The following is a 20,178-nucleotide window of genomic DNA, read 5'->3' as shown; positions in this document are numbered from 1 at the left end:
CCTCTGTGTGAAAAACTTCCTCCTAATATCTAACCTAAACCTCCCCTGTCTCAGTTTAAAACCATTCCCCTTTGGCTTATCACGGTCTATCCTCATAAACTCCTGTTTATGTGTTCCTTTCAAATACGGAAAGGCCACAATGAGGTCTTCCCCGAGCCTTCTCTTCTCCAAGCCAAACAATCCCAGTTCCCTCAACCTTTATTCAAAGGAGATGTGCTCCTTTCCCCTTTCTTAAATCTCACAGCTGTAAAAGAAAGCACTCAAGCTTAAATAATTAAAGTATAATTGTATTTCTTTATTTTTTAATATGGAAATGAAACATTGTGCTATGTGAAGTCTTGAAATGTAAAACCAGAAAATGTTCTCTTCAACATATTTTGTTTGATTTGATACATTTGATACAAATGCATTTGCTGTTAGCTGTACTGCAGAAACCTTTACACCCACGTAGAAGTTCCCAGCAAAGTCAGTATGAAAGATACTCCAAGCATAAGACAGAATTTACAATTTCTTTCTTGGTGAAAAATTTTCTTTGCTTGAAATGGGTTCATTGTTACTTCGAATTGAGCCTTACTTAAAAACTTCCTAGAGCTCACTGACATTTCCTTTAAAGTTAGAACTATTTTTCAAGTTAATAACACAATACACTTATATACAAATCTGAGGTTACTTTACGTATCTTCTTGAAAATTTCACTTTTCCAGTAGAATCGTCTCTCTGTACCTGCAGCGCACTTATAGTGGATATTCTTATAAATGACTCTGAATATATTGCCATATAAATTTTGTTGCATGCAGCAAAATCATTAATATTTTACAGTGACTATAGCATTAAAAACATGCTTTCGTGGAATGAAAAGGTTATGAAAATGAAATGTCATATACTATGATTTTGCCTTAAAGACCCTAGTCATTTGCACAGCACTCTAGAATGGTAGTATGAAAGAAAGAATGGTCTTTCGTTTTGATCAGTTTCATTCAGCACCCGAGGCCTCCTATTTCATGTAGCCTGTTACAGTTAGAAACCACCTGGAAAAGGTCACCATCTAGCCAAGTTACTTACTGCCTAATTAGGTTCTGGAATACCATGCATTAAGAAATATCATTTTAAAGAAATTCAAGGAACCCTATTGACAATCATAGAACTACAGAATCATATGAGTTGGAAGGAACCTTTAAAGGTCATCTAGTCCATCTCCCCCCACCTCCCTCCCCACTGCAATGAATAGGACACATACAGTAGATCAGGTTCCTTAGTGCCCTGCCCTGACTGTGAGTGTCTCCAGGGATGGGGCATCTACCAAATATCTATTGGTATTTATCATGTATACCATGAACACATGTACACTCCTGCATATGTGTTTGACAATGAAAGTGAATTGTGTATAAAACTACTACTTCAAAGAGAAAGAATTAGAAAACTCTTTTTGGCATCTTTTGCAAGCAAACTTTTGTCTGCTGTAGCATCTAGGGAAACTGTTGATCTTAAAAACAGAGACTACATAATTGAGTGGAAAACTTTTAGCTATAATTTCTTCAGCATTTAACCAAACAATTCAAAGGCAAATATGCCCTGTATGATCCTTATTATCAAAGAGAAGCATGAGTCTGAAGGTTTGAGACATCCCACCATTATGATTAGGTATTAAAGCATGGAAATAATTTTAGCTTAATGTTTCATTCTAACTTCTGTTACAGGTTAAAAAAAGCTGTAGACCAAAAGAGGAACAGTTATTTCAGATTCAATTCTGTATCATCAGTTTGGAAAATTTTTTTGATCTGGAACATGCCCATATATTTTGAAAGTTGGAAGGGAAACAGCATTTTTCTTTTTGCCAGTGGAAAAATATGTTTCTTTGGACATCAAGAATCTTTGATTTTATTCTTTTTTAAAATCTATTGGGTTTTATAGGATCTGCATAGTTATACAACTGTTTTAATGCTGTTAATTTTTTTAGTTTAATTCCAAATTATTACTGACATGAGAAGGACATTTCAGGTTACCACTTTATGACTAACTGACTTGACTATCAAAAGGAATGTTCTTATATTTACACTTATTTTATATTATTTTTATTTATATTTTTTTATTTATATTTATTATATTATTTATAAATATATATATTTATATATAAATATAAATATATTTATATTTATTATATTATATATTATCATATTATATATATTATATAATATATATATATATAATATTATTATATTTACACATATTTTACTTATATTTACACTTTTTCATAGCTTTATCCTCTGCATATTACCTTTTCCTTCTAAGATGACTATCTTCAATAGGTGCATTCTTTTTTTTTTCCAGGTATAATTAAGCTTTTTATATAAAGACTTCTGCTGCTTTCTCTTGGAATTTTCAAGTCTAAAAGTCACCATTTCGATGAAGGATTAAAATTTCTGAATCAATTTTAAACCTGAATTGAAACCTTTTGCCTCTGCTGAGCATTGGTGAGGCTGCAGATGGAGTCCTGTACCCCCTTCTGGGCCTTGAATTGTAAGAGAGACCTAGAAACACTCGAAAAAGGTTCAACAGAGGGCCACCAACGTGATGAAGGGATTGGAGCACCTTTCCTGTGAGGAAAGGCTGAGAGAGCTGGAAATGCTCATTCTGGAGTAAAAGAGGTTCAAAGGGATCTCATCAATGTCCATAAATGTCTGACAGAAAGGTGCAAAGAAGACAGAACCTGGCTCTTGTCAGTGGTGCCCAGTGCCAGCGCAAGAAGCAATGGGTATAAACCAGTACACAGCAGATTCCCTCTGAATCCCAGAAGCACTTCTGCGCTGTGGGTGAAGGAGCACTGGCACAGGCTGCCCAGAGGCTGTGGGGTCTCTTCCCTGGAGATCTTCCGAAGGTGCCTGGACGAGGCCCTGGGCACCCTGATCTGGATGTCCCTGATGGAGCAGGGCTTGGGTCTGAGGGACCCTTTGAATCCTTTCTCCATGGTTTCCTTTAGATCAGAGTGGGCATTTTGTCCGAAAACAGGTCTTGCAAGGCTATGCAGGAGCTATAAAGCTAATGTTAAAACGCTAAAATGAAAGCAGCTCTTCAGCAGCTACTTGGGTGAGTAGTGTTATTGAGGACCAGAATGAATGTCAGGGTTTTGTCTTCAATCAGTCCAGTATTACTGGTGGATGAAGAAATTTTCGCTTCAGATATGAAAAAGTCCTTTGAACGGAATCCCTCATATGATCAGCAATTTAAAGTGGGATGGGATATACAGGCAACAAGGTGATAAATATGTTCACATAGGAATTCTGTATGCCTTCTATTAACTTGACCACTGAAAGAATGGTCAAGCTATGTTTCAAATTCACCAGAAATGAAATTTAAGTTCTTTCTTTATTTGAACTTTTTTTTCCCAGCTACTATTGTGCAGGTTCTGAGCTCAAAAATTATGCCATTTGAAATGATTCCAATTGTTTGTTTGTTTGTTTGTTTTTATTTGCTTGTGTTAGATGTTTCTTTAACTCTACTTACTTACATTTATTTTCCACTCGTTTCCACTGTATTTGTAATCAGTGAGATCCCAGTTTCCTCTCCGAGTTCCTTGAACTGACAATATGCATTATATTTAAGTGTTGCTGTGCAGACAGTTTAGCTTTTGAAGACACTGAATGCGATACATTTATTTTTACAGAGAATTTCCTGAAAATCATAGCTCAGTGCCTCTATTTAGGAGCTCAGGGGACAGTTCAAACAATTTTTCTTTTTCCTCCCCTTTTGCGTCTATGCTAGTTTGAGAGATTATTTCACTCTCTGATGTTTTTCATTATGCCTTTCTAGAAGCTCTGACTCCCTTAAAATTATAGGGCAAAATGAGTTACTCATTTTTCATAATCAGTTAATTCAAGATTTTCATATTAACTTGCATGGTTTAAAAATATAAAAAAAATCTTCTGTAGATATCCACAGATGATGCAATCAGAGATGGTGACCCAAGATCCTGCAGTCTAGGAGGAACTGTGTTCATAGTTGAGCCAATTATGTACAAGTCCTGGCAGCCTAGTCCAAAGCCTCTGGTGTTTACTCTCATGTGAAAGGGATTTTGTCTGATATAAAAGATATTAATATATTAAAAATATGGACCAATATACTAAACTGTGAGCCTTCCTGGAAGTGAAGTTATGAAACTAGAAAGAAGTAACCGAATTGCCCAGTTTTCAAATGTAGATATTCTATACTTTCTGTTGGTAGCATTTCAAATTACCTCAGGTATATTAAAATCATAGGGGATCATCCGAGGTATTTAGTTTCTGTATGTCTCTATAGAAACTTTAGCTGAAATATAAACAGACTCTAAAATCTTCCAGACTTAAGCACACAGCTTCCAAAGTCACTAGGTAGCTTAACTGTGAATCAGCAACAGCTTTTCTGGGGCAATTTGAACTTATGTATGTTTAGAACATTTGGGACCACTAAAAATTTGATTTGTTATGGAATGAACCAAACATAAATTTAATTTGAGAACACCCTTGGTAGTTTGAAAAATATTCTTCATTACCTTATAACCAGAAACATAACGTTTCAAAATGAAAATGTCAGTCATCAGACCTAGGAAGTTGTCTTACTATTTAAATAAGCTGCAAACCCAATGCAAAACACATCAAGACTTGTATCAGTCCTTTATAAGCGCTAGTGAGAGCTGAATGCCAAACAGCTTCCCATGAGGCATGTTATGCTAATCACGATGGCAATCAGTTATTTGTCATTCTTGCAGACATGTATTTTCCATTTACGCTAACAGGGCGGTTGATTGGATTTTGTTCATTAAATGGGCAGAGTCAGAGCTGGTCTTATAAACTGCTGCTCAAGTTAATTAGTGAGTGTGTGTATACTCAGAATCAGAAAACAAAGTTTTACATTTATAACCTACCTCAATCAGGCGTCTTTTCTACGTTATGCCAAAAATCATTCCACGCAGTGTATTCAGCATAAAAGAAAGTAAAAATGCTGCATTTTCATTTTCCCCATTCTGTGACAGTCTCAGTGAATGTGATATTCTTACTTATAAAAGACTTCCTATGAGCTATTTAATTTCGCTTCTACTGTTTTACTAAAACTCTCCTATGCACTGTGTCTAACTTAAAAGAGGGTGCAAGGATAGCAAGATCTATAGCGGAGTTTTGTCTTTATTAACAGTCTTTATTTGATTAGATATTAGCAGGTAACAAAAATGGCCAACAGCCTTTACCATAAGATTAGAATCTTGTTGAAAAATTAGCAGTAAGGATTCAGAAGTGGTGGAAATACTGGAGTTTGATTCCAGAGATCCAGCTTCTGCTCCTACATTTTAGCTATGTGTGTGGAGAGGTGGTTTTATTATCCTGAATATCTTCACAGTTTCCTCCTGGGTACTTGTGAGTGTCCCTTTGCAAAACATAATCAAATGTGTTTTTTAGTTCCATCTACAGTAAATGATTTACAGAAGGATATCACAGATCTCACACACCTTTCCTTTCTCGCTTGTGTTACCTGTCTGAGAGTAGATTTGATTACTCTGGTTCTGGGAATAGGGAATATTGTGAAGCAGCATCTTTTCAATAATAGAACTTTCTATGTCAAATAATTCAATATTTATTGGACAGATAATGTAGACTAACTCTGAATTTAAAGCACTTGGGTTCTTCCATTTCCAAAGAGGAGGTTTGATGGTCTTTCACCATCTGCGTGCTTTGTCCATTGCACAGGAGAAAAACAGGAGAGAGTTGAGGTGCAATATCTTCTTTTCTATTGCCCACTTGTCTCCTAACTCAGGAGTCATTCCTTTTAACTTCTCCCCAGGAGGAAGATTTTCCAGGTGATCACTTTGACCATTTTGCTGTCTTCACAGTCTCTAAGTTCATTATGTCCTCCTCCTTATGTCTTCTTATCGTATCAGTAATACGATAAATCTGAAACTTCATTGTGCAGCATTTTTTTTTTCACTGTAGTAAATAAAGTTAAATTATTTCCTGAAGGAGGGAAGGGTTGTAGGTGTAGGTATCCCCTGCATACTTGTCAGTATGCTGTCACACCAGTTATTAAGGTGCTGTAGATCTCTTGTTCTAAAGGACTTTCAGAATCATTGTTCTCATTAAATGAGTAGTCTAGTTGAGTTTTTGGCTAATCTAGTGCAGTCGTGCTCAAATGGAGGAAGATATTTCCACTCTTGTGTGTTTGGAGGGCAAGAGATGACTTGTTGGAAGGCAGTCACTGCTAGGTCAAAATGCTGGGTTAATTCCAGGCTAACCTCAGGGGTAATTATGGCTGCCTCTGTATTTTTTCCCTGTCCCATATACATACACTTCTGCAATTTTTCAAAGATGGGGCAGAGGAAGAAGGAAGCTGCCTATGGCCCAACAGGACAAGATGAAGTGTTTCTTTAACATCTCTGTAGTGGAGCAGGAGAAACACTCAGTGTACCTTGAATGATTTTGGGCAGGATAAAAAAGCAGTGATTAATTTGCACCTCAGCTCCCTTGAAAATTTTCGGATCATTGGTGGATCTCTCTCCTTTTTAGAAGCTTGAACAATTTGTGTTTGCCTTCCTCAAGTTACAAAAGAGCAAATATAAGTCTTATACTCTCACTAATCCATCTGACTGCCCATGTATGATAATCTAATGGCCCTAAGAGTGTGGACATTCATGTTCTTTTTTCAACCTGAAGCACATGGTAAACTTTATTATGTGAGCGTATGTATAGAAATGTATAATCACATAGAAAGACTCTTCAAAATAATTATAGATTTGGGTGTGTATATTGCACAAAAATAAGGGATTGAGTTATAGAAAAATAAATAATTGATTTCAGTGTTGATTTCTGCATAGGGAAAGTTCTGAAGGAGTATCAGAGAGAATACCCTGTTTGATTATGCAGTCTTAAAAAGTAACTTTTGTAGAAGATATGTGGGTGTAAAATAAAATAATTATTTCTAAAACTTTGGCCCAAATATGCTACAAATACTTTCAGTTTCTTTTTATGTGCTCTTTCTTTTACTGAAAGAAAATTGCATCAGTTTCCTATCTTATTTTCTCCATGAAAATCAAAATATGCAGAATATATTCACTTTTTATTAACACGTATGGCATGACTTTATTATTCCTTTTGTTAGTTTGCATCTTGTATCTTTTAGGAAAACACTCATGTTATTATTTTTTAATTCTTAGAAACAATGAGTGACATTAAATTGGAGAGGAGAAAAATTAATGTTTTTCTGTGGCCAGACATATATCTTTCTCACTGTCATTAGTAAAAGATAAATCAACAGGCATCATAGTTTTCTTTATGAGTATTTTCTGATACTAGGTAGGTTTATTATGTGAGCTGGACTGCTTAGTTAATAATCTAACAATGGAAAAGGAGTGCAAGAGGGAGGAATGACTGCACATCTACACATCTGTGCCAGTTTGCTCAAGCAACTGACAACTCTGTTAAGCAAATATTGAAATTGCTTATATACAATTTCTTACTGAGTTTTCTCCTTGGCTTGTGAATCTTTAGTACACACATACTTTCATAATCTTATTTGAAGTATCAAAAAAAGAGTACCATAATAAAGATGAAGTGAATGGTCAGGTCTATATTTACTAGAATGGAGAAAAAAGACTTAGAGCCTTAGCTTCATGGCATGTATTATTAGAAGCAGCCTGTGGGTAGACATGCTAAGGGAGGCTCTTTGTAATATCCTAAAGCCATCTAACTTACTGTAATAAAGTGCTGCTCATTTTGTTCTGACACCGTTTTACTTCAAAACATAAGAAGCAAGTAGGAAAGAAAGTGTCTTAACTTCAGAGGAACTGGGATAATTGCCATAAAAAGGCAAGAATGGATTGTGGTCTAGTAGAAGTTCTGATAGATATGGATTTTCTACATGCACAGTTCTGCATGTCAGCAAAAACAGGTCATTACACTTTTCCGTGACATTCCTAACTAATTTAATGGAAGTCCTGATATAATATTCTATTTAAGCCATACCCATTTTGAAATCGAAGTCTCAGTTCTAATGGTGGCTGTAGCAATCTATTTTTATTTTTAGAATGATCCTTTTGACTTCTTAGTATTTTGCAATGTCACTTGCCCTGTAAACATGCATTTCATAAAGAAGTGATTGGGGATTATTAAAATGTCAAATGAAAATATCAAAAAGGAAAATATTTGCTATAATTGAGTCATCCGCTATTACATTTTTCCCCAAAAAGGTTAAGTGTCTTTTTGAAATCATCTTTTTTCTTGTGATTTTTTTACACAAATTGTTTCAAGTATAAGACAAAGGAAACAATACTTTTCAGTAGAACTTGAAACTATCATGTTGTCCTTTTGTACCTACATGGCTGTGGGATGCTTACGACACCTGAAAGAACATTACACATTCCAGAAAAATCCTAGAAAGTACTTCACTACGATGAATTGTCCTTGGTGGCTTTCTTGTAAAGCTCTTTCAAGATATTTTAATATTCCGAAGAGCTTTTATCTCGGGGGTTAATTTGGAGTCTTATTTAGAAGTGTTTATTACTTATAGCTTCATGTTAAAAGATCCAGCTTACTTGTGGCTTTCAGTTATTCAATTATGAAAGTAATAACTGCCCAGGAAAACCAACACAGATCAGAAATTAGAAAGATGCAAAAATTATTTGAACTTCCACAGTCAGTATTCCAGATTCATTGTCTTCTTTTTGAAAATCATGTAAATAGAAGATTGTTGCTGTTGGAATCCAGAAATGTCTGTGTCACTCAGTTGTATACCAACATAGTTCAGGAGCTGACAGGAGATAGATAAAAGTCAATAAAAAGAATTATTTATTAAAAAGATCTAATGTTACAAGAACAGTACACAGGAACTATTATATTACTGTGTCTTCCACATTATATACCATTATATATAGTATATATACAGGTTGCATACAGTATATCTAACATTTTGATATGGGCCATGATGGTAGCTTTCTTTTTCACTGCAAAACAAATTTTCTTAATAGTTGTTCTTTTCCAGACAGATATTGTGGCATTATACAAAAATACAGTCTCCTCAATGATGCTAGACTGCACTATTACAAACTTTTACATGAAAAAGGAAAGAGTTCTTCAATGCAACTAAAAGATACGTCGTGATAAGGAAACGTCCTACTACAGAGTCACATGTAATATGTAGGTATTGAAACATTTAAAACGTATTTTGCATCTAAATATATTAATAAACTTATTTTGTTTATGTTGAATATAAAATATATCCCTTTTTGTCCCTGCATTACAAATGCATTACCTGATGGTATGTCAGTGTTTCTATCTGCATTTTGTACTAGAGATTGAGATATAGCTAGATGTAGCTCTATCTCCTCGTAGGACTTCCAATCTTCTTATAAAGCACAGCCATTTATTGTATTCAGAAAATTAACTAAACTGTCACCAGGAGTGACTCTCACCTTTTCGAATACTCTGAAACATACTGCATTGGCAAGCATCTGTATAAAAAATAGACGAAATTATGCTTAGCAAATTTATAAAATAGCCGTTATATTTTTTGGTTCATCACTTCATTCTTGTTCATTTTAAACTTTTGAAGAATGATAGGTTGCTAGAGCAAGCTCTCTGCTCAGTAGCAATGCTACAGCTTTGCAAACCACAACAGGTAGTTATTTCCTTTGAGTTTGTTCTTCGGTGCATTTCACCTTCCTGACTTTCACTTCATAGGTTTTCCTACAAACAGGGGTGGATACAAGTAGGTCTCCTGTTTGTAACTATACAGCATTCTGGGCTCAGCTCGTCATTCTGCCCTTGTTTACCTAGTTTTAACTAAGTACATTTGAAGCTTACATCTTCAGATTTTTATTTTTTTTTTTAGTATCTGTGGGTGTCATAGAGTGGCAGAATCATAGAATATCCCAAGTTGGAAAGGACTCACCAGAACCTTCAAATCCAACTCATGACTCCACACAGAGCCTCCTGAAAACTAAGCCATATTTTAAGAGCATTTCTGAATAGTTTTCACAGAATCACAGAATCACAGAATTGTAGGGGTTGGAAGGGACCTCCGGAGATCATCGAGTCCAACCCCCCTGCCAAAGCAGGTTCCCTACAGCAGGTCGCGCAGGTAGGCATCCAGGCAGGTCTTGGAGAGCTTTGGAACTCTGGCAGCCTTAACACCACGACCACTGCTCTGGGAAGCCTGTTCCACCCTCTCTATGAAGAACCTTCTCCTAATATCCAATCTCCACCAACAAATAAAGTACTAAAGAATCAAGTTGAATAGTCTCTGAAAAATTCCAGTGTTAAATATTCAAAAGGAATGTAGTCATCTGTCAGATTTTTAGCTAGCAAGCATTGCACTTCTTTTTAAAGATACTAAGAAAGGGCATCATTGGAGTATACATTCCAAGTATTACTTTGCTAGTGAGCTGGCAAAATAATAGCATTTTTGTCACAGAACCTATGAACCGAAACAGATTTGCATCAAAATTTTTAGAAGGATGGGCAGTTGGAAGAACTATGCTAGTAAGACTTGCCTCTTAAACACTTTCAATTTTTTCCTAGATGAAGTGTGTTCATTCTTGTCACAATAGTTAGACATTCATGGTAAAAATCCATCCCTCATAACATCACGTGTACCTTAATTGAACAAACAAGCACATCATATACAGTGGGGATCATTTTGATTCAGGTGCCAATGTATGGAAATGCCTTCACATGTAGAAAAATTGTCCAAATTTTGTATTGAGTGAAAAAAGCTTTTAGACAGCAAAAGCAGGTATTAGAACTGATAGCACACAATTCCTATCAGAATAATTTTATCTATAGAGCTATAGAAACAGTTCTAGGTAACAAAATAATTGTAATAATGCTCACTGATAATTATACAAAGTTTTTTTTCAAACACTATTCTCCAAGATTTGTCCTGCTACAGCATGTATGTGTGAATGACTACATTCCAAAATATTAATGCTCTCTCTGTTATATGCCTTTATATATGCATTAACTGGATTACCAAATATGTGAAGTATACAATGTTATCTAAAAAAATGGGCCCAGAATTAAAACAAAGAAGGAAATGGTTGGAAAAAGTAGCTTTGACTTCTTGGATTTTTTTATTTGCTCACGTAGCAGCCTAGTGTAAGTTTGAATGCTCAGTGGAGTTTTCATTGCCATATGCATTAGGATTTTTTTTTTTTTTTTATTTCCTATTGAAAATAAATACTTGATTGTTTGACATTAAATCATGCAGTATTTGATGAAAAACAATGGTACTTGTTTCCTTTAAAGTTTATATTCAATTATTTTCAGTTTACCTCAAAATAAAACAAATGGCTTATTTTCAACTCCACTTTGCCACTTTTTGAATGTTCTGTCTAGTATTGTATTGACTATATATATATTTCTATTTTAATGTGTATTTATGCATTTTAAGAACAAACTCTTGGTATTTTTGCAAAGCATACATATGTCAATTATATTTTTCTCTCTCTCTTCTCAGTAAGAACAGCCAACCATGTGGAATGCAAGAAGTGTTAGGTGAACTTGTATCAAACTTTGTTCTCTAGTTAAAGAATGTTGCTGTTTTTTTGTTTTTTTTTTTTGAACCGAACAGATGTACTGTACTAGACACCACTGTTTAAACACCTAATGATACATAACTGGGGTCACCAAAATTGAACATATTATAAAAGTAAAGTACATTTGACGGAAATTACGTTTGCTTACAAAAGTTTATTACATACAATCTGCATATTTTTGGGCCAAGAAATGTCCCCTTTCCCAGAGGACTTTTACAAAAACTTAAGAGAAAAAAACCTGATGAATTTTTGACTGTGTCTCCAACACTCCTCTAAGTGCACCACAGGTATTTCTATGGGTCTTTAAGCATTAGCTTGGGTTTCCTGTTGCTCCACACACATAAAACTCCATCCCTTGTTGTTATCAAGCTAAAGCAAATAAATAACAACAACAACAAAGTCCGCAGTCTTCACCATGAACTTGAAGGAACCATGAGTACCAAAAGCAATGTTACAGAGGACGAGGAAGTAGAGAACATATGTAAGGTGGACTGAGCACTTGTTACTTTACCTCCTGAAATGGAAAGGAAAGTAATTAAAGAAGCATCATCGTAAACAAATCTCAGTACATTTAGACACTAAATTTTACTCAAAATTTGTATAGTTTAATACTGAACAAAAATCTAACTTTTGGGCAGAGTAAATCCAAATTAGGTTCCCTAGACAGACATAAGGAAATGAGGTATAATGATGATATCTATAGAAACTCACATGCTGAATTCTCACATTCACTCTGTAAATTAATAGAAAATTCAAAGAGAACAAGTAAGTTTCATGCCTTAATCTTCATAAAGAATTAGGCTGCAGAAGGTACCCTGCAAACATTCTTCTTGGAAGAAAGAATGAAAGCTTATGATTGATACTGATGTTTGTTTTGGTCTTTTGACCTGTAGGCCAGTGATGTTTTTAGATCATAGCAGAGTCTCTTAATTACAGCTGAAATTTTAAGAACAGATTGAAGTTTTAAGCTTAGACTCTTCATAGCACTAAGGACTAAAAAACAATGCTTAAGAGAACTGAAGTAAGCGTTAATAGAAAGTTAGAATTAAGATGCCATATTCTCTTAGGCAAAAGACAATGTTGTTTATTTATTTTCTTCCCACTAGTCTGCACATTTTTTCTTAAGTTTTTAATACAGTGATACTTCAAATTCTTTAACATATTGCTTCAACTGAAGAAAAAGAAGTTAGTCGTCATCAGTTACATAATGATAATTACGCTAATACTGTTACTATTATGACTTAATAAGTCATATCTAATCAAGAGAATCAGTTGAACTCACAGAGAAGCACAACTATTTTCTAGCACGGACACGCACAGGGGATTCCAGTACCTAAGTGAAAAAACTTGAAGGTATTTTAGCTGTGTTAGATGTTATGCCTCCTTCCGGTGCATAATGGTGCATTCTGTGTATCCTCTAAGTCCTGTATCATATCTACAAGCTCTGAGTAAAAGTTTGAGATACCTTAAAACATCTTGTTGCCTTTATATGCCAAATTATGTAAAAATATTTAAATTCTGGCTCTCTGATGAATTGCTCTCCAGGCTTAACTACTTGTCTGTATGGATTATGTCTCTGGTAACTGTACTGGAATTTGAGACACCTATCACCCATGTAGACATCCATAACTCAATTAGTTTTCTAGATGTAACCTTAAAAAGGCACAGATTTCTTGCATATTCTATGTTTGTTCATCAGCCCCACACGAATGCCTGAGATACTCATGAGAATCTCAAATGGTGTTAGATGACCATGTTGTAGCACAGAAAATTAATATTGCTATCAGTGATTTTGTCTAACTGCTAGGGAACTGTGAGAACAATTTTTATCATGTAGAGAGTAATGCAGGTTTGTTTGCTTTTTAATGAACTTTGCTATAATTGTCATATCTGCCACTCTTCCAAATATAAATGTAGCCTTACCTGCATAAGATGGAACTCTAATCTGGGGACTAGCAGTCCCATCGCCTCCTTCACTGACTGCACAGACCTCAATAATGTAGACACCAACATCAGGAAGAATTACCACTGCGGAAGTTTTCTGTGTTTCTATAACTTGACTGTTGCTTTGGCCTTCTTGCCTAAGTAACACCTACGGCCAATAAAGCAGATAATGGTCATGGAGATCATTCAAGTTATATATCAGACATTCTGTGCATACGATACAGTCACTGAAATGTTAGGACATTCATGATTTTGTTAAGGAAAGCAGTTATCTGCTTTTACATCTACCGTCTTTGCTCCCTCTTCTCCCACACAATATGGCTTCCAAACAGTAACAGGCAAGTATATTAGTGATTAATGAATGAGAAAAGATTTTGAAAGGATCCAAAGCAAGGATATAGGACTTGCTGCCTTCTACTGTTAGGTGTTACACAATATTTTTCCAGTTGACAAACTTTCTTTAAGATGCCTTTTGGGTTTCATTTGATTAAATTCTCATTCCCACATTCATATAGATATTCACAATTTTGATGAAAGAATTTAGTTTCAAATGTAAGAAATTCCCTAAATAAAGTCCTTACTGTCTACCTTAGCTGGCTAAGTCAACTCCAAATAGCTCAGATTTACCCCTGTGTCTCCTTTGAAACTCAATACATGCTTATGTGAAGTGGGAGAAATATACTTAGCTGCCTTTTTGGTATTTCAGCATGAGGGTTTTTGTTTCCAGAAAAAAAAAAGGTCTAAGGAAATGTAAAAAAGCATCCACTCAAAGTTTTTCAGGATCTCAGCAGTACTGATAAAGGTTAAATAATTTTCTAGCTTACTGAATCAATTTACATTTTCATGGTGACATTTCTTCTTGTTTCTAATGAGATACCAGATTGTAGTCTAGTGAAATGGTTATACGTATGCCTCAGGTTACCCACAAAAACCTCACTAAGAACATAGATTCCTTTTCTTTCAAATTTAAAATTTTAATGAATTCCATCACTTCTTATAATTTGTCAAATAAGTATTAATTGGTATTTTGCTGTTTAGAACTCCATGATTTTAAATGCCAGATGACTATTGAACATCAACAGCATAATACTTAAAAACAAACATTAAACATAAAAAAAAATTCCTTCATAAAAATATTAATTTCATTGTAAGATGTCTGACTCTTCTGCATCTCATTAGCTCCTACTGTACACACAGTTAAATTGAAGTGTTCATAGGAAAGTAATCTTACTGGTAGACACTTCTCAGCCAGATATGATGAATTGATACACTCAGAGCTTACTTAGTTTATAATCTCAGTTTGAAAGTCATAACACAGAAAATATTGGGACATTTAGCACTTTTCAATTTTATATATTCTTTTTATAGTGAAAACTGGTTTCAGATAATCTGTATAGTATACAGAAAACTACCAAGAGAAAAAAAGAATATAGGGAATAGGAGTTATTGTTTAGAAGAGAGGAAAGTTTGTGAGGGAGGGGAGGCACTGACCTTGTATCCCATTACCTCAGATTCATTAGCTAGAGGTCTGACTGGCTCCCATCCAAGGGACACGTGAGAACCATCCTGTATCCACATAACATTACTTGGTGCTTGGCTGGGAGCTGGGAAGAAGAAATAAAAACATATGTATAAATATATTTTTAGAAAGTTGCTTTAAAATCAAATCAAAATTATGTCAGTCTTTTACTATATTTACAACTATAAGTGCTAACAGGCTTCTAGCTGGAGTTTTGCTGTTATTTTTTTCCTCCATACTTCATTATATTTTTTTCCAGAATTATCATTTAATAGATTGTGGCGGATTGTCTCAACCTAACCCATCAATTCTTCAGAACTTACAACTTGGAACTGTTTTATCTCTGTCAAAAATACATTGTATATTAGGAAGATTATCTTTGTTATGAATGTAAAGACATATGAATTCACATCTCTGCATAGAAGTAAAGATACATATCAGAGCTATAAGTGATTCCTGATTATTATATAATATCTCTGTATTTTATTATATATGAAGAGGACAGAGTTTGCTTTCTGACTGCTTCTTTCTTTGGGCAAAGTTACTGAGATCACTTACGGGACTTCTTGGTTGCTACACGCACAGCGGCGCTGGGTGGTCCATACCCTGCAGCATTGTATGCCCGCACAGTTAGGTGATATAATGTATTTCCTTCTAATCCTGTCAGAAGGAGAGATGACTCATTTCCTGCAGTTTTCACCTTTTCTGCTGCTTCTTCCTGTTCCATGTCTTTCCAGTAACCAATCTGCCAACAAATGATCAAAGGAAAGATTAATACACACATTTGGAATGCTCAAGATTTACATATTTTCCTGTGGTACTTTTCTTTTCCAGTCCTGTCTGTTGTCTGATTGTCTTTTTGTTTGAAGTGAGAATCAGAACATCATGGAACTACTTAAAATGTGTTGAATTGCAGTGCACTGACAGAAAGATGTGACTAGTAAGATCAAAGATTAGAAGATGAGCACTGGCAGGAAGTCAAAAGTATTTCAGGGAATTCAAGAGGAGCTCAATCATTTTTAAATTACAAGAAGTATCTATCTTCAGCCTAGGACGCTCGGGCCATATCAGCTCAAAAATGACATGAGCAATATTCAATTCCTGGCTCTGTAGAGTTCAGAGCTGCCAGGTATTTAATCAATGTAATGAACAGGAAATGACAAAATACCTGAGGAAATCTTGCACTGAACTGAAAAATCTTATCTGAATGAAAAGAAGGAAGTGGATACAGTTTTAGTTCTTGAATATAGATGTTTCCTGTAAATGTAATTTTGATTGTTGATTAGCCTGCCCTTTCTTTTCAGGCATAGCAAGTCTAAATTTGGTGGCTTGTGGTCCATATTGCTGATGTTTGTGTTTAATTTATTATAATTTCAAAGAAGGCCTAATACTGAGCTATGAATTTGTCTAGTCTCTTTCCTCAGAGACAGATATTTGCAGGGTTTAACTGGAAGAAAAACTGAAACAATAATATCTCTCGCTAATGTATCTAGGTGACTTCCACCTAGTTCTCACAGGACACTCTTCCCTAACAGAAGATGTCACTAATGTACCATTCAAATAGCTATATTCAGTCTACCATTTTTCATGATGAGAACTACTTGCACTTATTCCACGTTTTGACCTTTTCTGTGAAATCTGTTATTTCACAATAAGTTATTCATATTATATCTGGATACATTTTCCTCTGAGAAAAAGGTCATGGGAAATACAACACTTTTGAGAATATATCCCAGAAAATACTGAATGAAAAAGCACACGGGATTCATGGAAAAATAAGACCAATGAGTACAATACTGATCTTTTACGCCAAGGCAGCCATTAAATATATATATATATATATACATATATATATATATAGTGGCTGTATTCCCTTTGATGGAGTGTGTATCAGTTTGATCCAACACAGTTATCAACTTCCTTAATTGTAAAATTTGTGTACATATTGCATTAATTCTTACTTTGATTACACATTAGATAGCAAATCTATCTATGTTCAACAGTTGTTGAAATAAGTATGATTCTGAAATACACAGGTATTTCACTTCCTGAAAGCTTGAGTAACATCTATTCACACCTTCCTTGGAAGGAAAGAAGAATTAACAACCACCTCATTTACATTTTAGAACTGAAGATCTAGTTATTATCTGCTGGGCAGTTAGATGAGTTCATTTTACTTCTAATGCATCTTTACAGGCACAGCACTATAATATTGAGAGTCATACAGTATTATCAGTGTATGAATGGATAATGAGAGTCGTTGTCCTGAAGACCCTATTAACCAATTAGTCAACTCTGCCAGAGATCTAACAAAGAATGATCAGAAGGAAAAGTGGTTTGCCCAAGATCACACCAGTGGACAGTGAGTGGACAGTGGCAGGGGTGGAAATGCATCAGAAGCAGTGAAATTCTTATTCTAAGAAAGCCAGGAAAAAAAAATTGAAGTAGCTCAGTAGGTGTCACTGTGGTAGCTAATTCAGAGCACACCATGTCCCAGTATACATGACAGTAGACAGAGCCCAGGTTTTGCACTGAAGCTTTGTTTTGTTGTGAAAACATGATTTTCCAGATATTGCTTGTGTCCATCATGGCTTATAAAGCTCTGAAGTTAATTTTATTTTATATGTTAAGTCTGCAAAAATAATGGCATATTCCTTTACTAATGCTACACCACGTGACAAAGGTGTTGCTCCTTGACATAGGGTTGTATTTTGGGGAATTAACATATATGCTTTATTAACCAGCAAAAACGTGAAAAGCGAGTGGCATTGTTTCTATTCAATATCTCCTGTACTTCAAAGCCTTTAAATGCTTGGTTCCTGCTTTTGAAATTCTCCTTAAAGTTTTACCAGGTGAGTTTGGACTTTGATCTCAAAATAGGCTTCTATCTTTCTCTATATGAGTACAACTATGTGTTGAGCTAAATGAGCTCAAGGAAAAAGTGATTAAAAAACTCAAATGATTTTTAACAGATGGGAAACCTAGCACTGATTTGTACTGGCGTGGAAATACTGCAGATCTTAAAAATTGTTGGACAGGTTTCTTAAATCAGAGGATTTGTTTATGCACAGTTATATGTACATTAACAAAAACTAGTTATTTTCTGCAGCCTTAATTGGTCAAAAGGGATTTACCAGTTTTCATTAATGATAACTTTGAATATTAATATATCATATAGCATAAATTACAGAATCACAGAATTGCAGGGGCTGGAAGAGACTTCAAGAGATCATTGAATCCATTCCCCTGCTAAAGCAGTTACTTTAGTAAAGCAGTCTGGATATTCTTTCTGTTGGCCAAGGTTCCAAATAAGGCAATTCAAATATGAGCCTGAAGTAGCTAGGATGAAGAGAGGTTTCTTGAAGGCTGGATAAAACACAGAAAATTTCCCGGTCTCTCTGATTTACCAACACCAACAGTTCTGATGTAACTGAAAATGAACTTGGAGGGATCTCAGAGTACAGAAGGTGCTTGGAAGAAGGAAAGAAAAGTGAGCCGAAAGAACTGCTGCAGCCCCGAAAAAGAGAAGCCACGATTCAGATTTCACACAACTTGTTCTTATTATCATTCGCAGAAAATCTTTTGGCTCCTTGAGCTTGCACAGTGTGCAGTTCCCCAAATATTAGCATCAGCGCAAAAGCAGCTGTAGAACCGAGCACTTAGAACAGAAAAAGTACATTTACTGCTGCTTTTTGCATCACCTCAACATACTGGTGTGAGTGTTTTCAGAACAAGATGAAATGTTCCTGCAAAAATGCCAATCAACCTCAGTTACATGGCTTTCATCATAATGATTGCTGACTAAAAAGGAGAAAGAAAACACTGTTCAGTAAGCCTAGGCTTTGGGTCTTCCCTGGAATATCTTACATCCTCCTCTTTTTTCAAGTACTCCTATCTTCAACATAGTCCTGCATACACCTGAGATGAAGTCTCATATTGTATCTCAACACTGAGAAGTATCATCAAATATCTAGTCATATTTTCCAATGAAAAATCAATAAATTTTTAGGTTTCTGATTTTGGTTAATAGAAAATAGCAGTCTTGCAGCAAACAATTCATGACACAAAAGTGAAATAATGAGACACACATGACACTGAAAATAGCATGGATCTCTTGAGACCTTCATGAAAGATCTAAAATGTGATCCATACCCTAGGGACTTGAAAAGCTGTTGGAATCCTGTGAGAAATGCTTGTAGCTGTCAGGATTTTAGAGGGATTTTTGTAATTTTATAGGCTAAGTTGACATATTTAAAGCTATCCAGTTGCTTATTACATGTTTAAGAAAATTCATTCATTCCGAAAGCAAAATCTGGTAAATTGGTATTCAGTCTGATGAAACTCTAATTCTTCTTTTTCTGTCTTGCTTTACTAGTCTTTGGTAAAAACACTGATATACCCTTTCTAATCTACTTTAAGTAACACCTGAGTAAATTAAAAAAGTAATTCCAAAACCATGTAGATGTAATTCTTATTGTATAAACAGACAAAGAACATCTAAGGAACAGCAAAAACTTTTAGATGTTCTTCTTTGAAAAGAGATTCAAGATTTTCTGTTTTTTATCCATTTTGGTTGCGAGATAATCTTTTGATTTGCTTAGTCAAACTCCTACCCTTTAGGGGAATTCAAATGGCAAAGACATGAGATTTGAGATCTGTACTTAATATTAGCTGGAAAAGAATAAATAAAATAAAAAATATGTTCTTCCTGACAGTAATTCTTTCCCTTTCACTTCCCTACCAGTAAGTGACAAGGAAAATATTGCTTAAGGCTGAAATAGATTTTATAACCTTTGGGTTATGGATTCTAAACAGTATTAACCACACACTATATTTTTCTACCATTCTGACAAAGTTTTCAAGCTACTTCTACTTCATCAGAGTGTGGCTGGCACATATTTAGTAAGGTTGAGCAGACAGCTGACAAATCTGTACTGAAGTCAGGAATAATATGTGCTTTGGAAGATGCAAATGTGTACTGCAAACCTTGCATAAAACTCATGTGACATAACAGTTAACACTGCCTTTCAGGGATGACAATGTGCAATTGGACAAGTTACTGTGCCTTTCATTACTCCTTAGTACAAAATGCAAACAGGGCTGGAGTGAAACTGGGTCACTCCAGACTTGTCTGTATGTAGTAAATCCTCTGTCACTTTTGTTGATT

General features: G+C 35.0%; 1 protein-coding gene across 3 annotated transcripts in view; it reads right to left on the bottom strand.

Moving 5' to 3' along the window:
- Positions 1-11,491: 11,491 nt before the first annotated feature.
- The window catches only part of CNTN5 (contactin 5), a 579,795-nt gene continuing 571,108 nt past the window's right edge, over positions 11,492-20,178 (bottom strand). For all 3 annotated transcript variants that reach the window (XM_052670906.1, XM_052670908.1, XM_052670907.1), the window contains 4 exons: positions 15,570-15,756; positions 14,984-15,096; positions 13,472-13,640; positions 11,492-12,062 (listed from right to left, as the gene is read on the bottom strand). In XM_052670906.1, the coding sequence (XP_052526866.1) occupies positions 11,959-12,062; positions 13,472-13,640; positions 14,984-15,096; positions 15,570-15,756 (573 nt within the window). In that variant the 3' untranslated portion in view covers positions 11,492-11,958. The remainder of the gene's footprint in view (positions 12,063-13,471; positions 13,641-14,983; positions 15,097-15,569; positions 15,757-20,178) is intronic.

This window comes from Tympanuchus pallidicinctus, unplaced genomic scaffold (genome assembly GCF_026119805.1).
Source record: "Tympanuchus pallidicinctus isolate F22 unplaced genomic scaffold, pur_lepc_1.0 scaffold11, whole genome shotgun sequence".
Lineage (NCBI taxonomy): Eukaryota > Metazoa > Chordata > Aves > Galliformes > Phasianidae > Tympanuchus > Tympanuchus pallidicinctus.
This window is presented reverse-complemented; position numbering and strand designations above follow the sequence as displayed.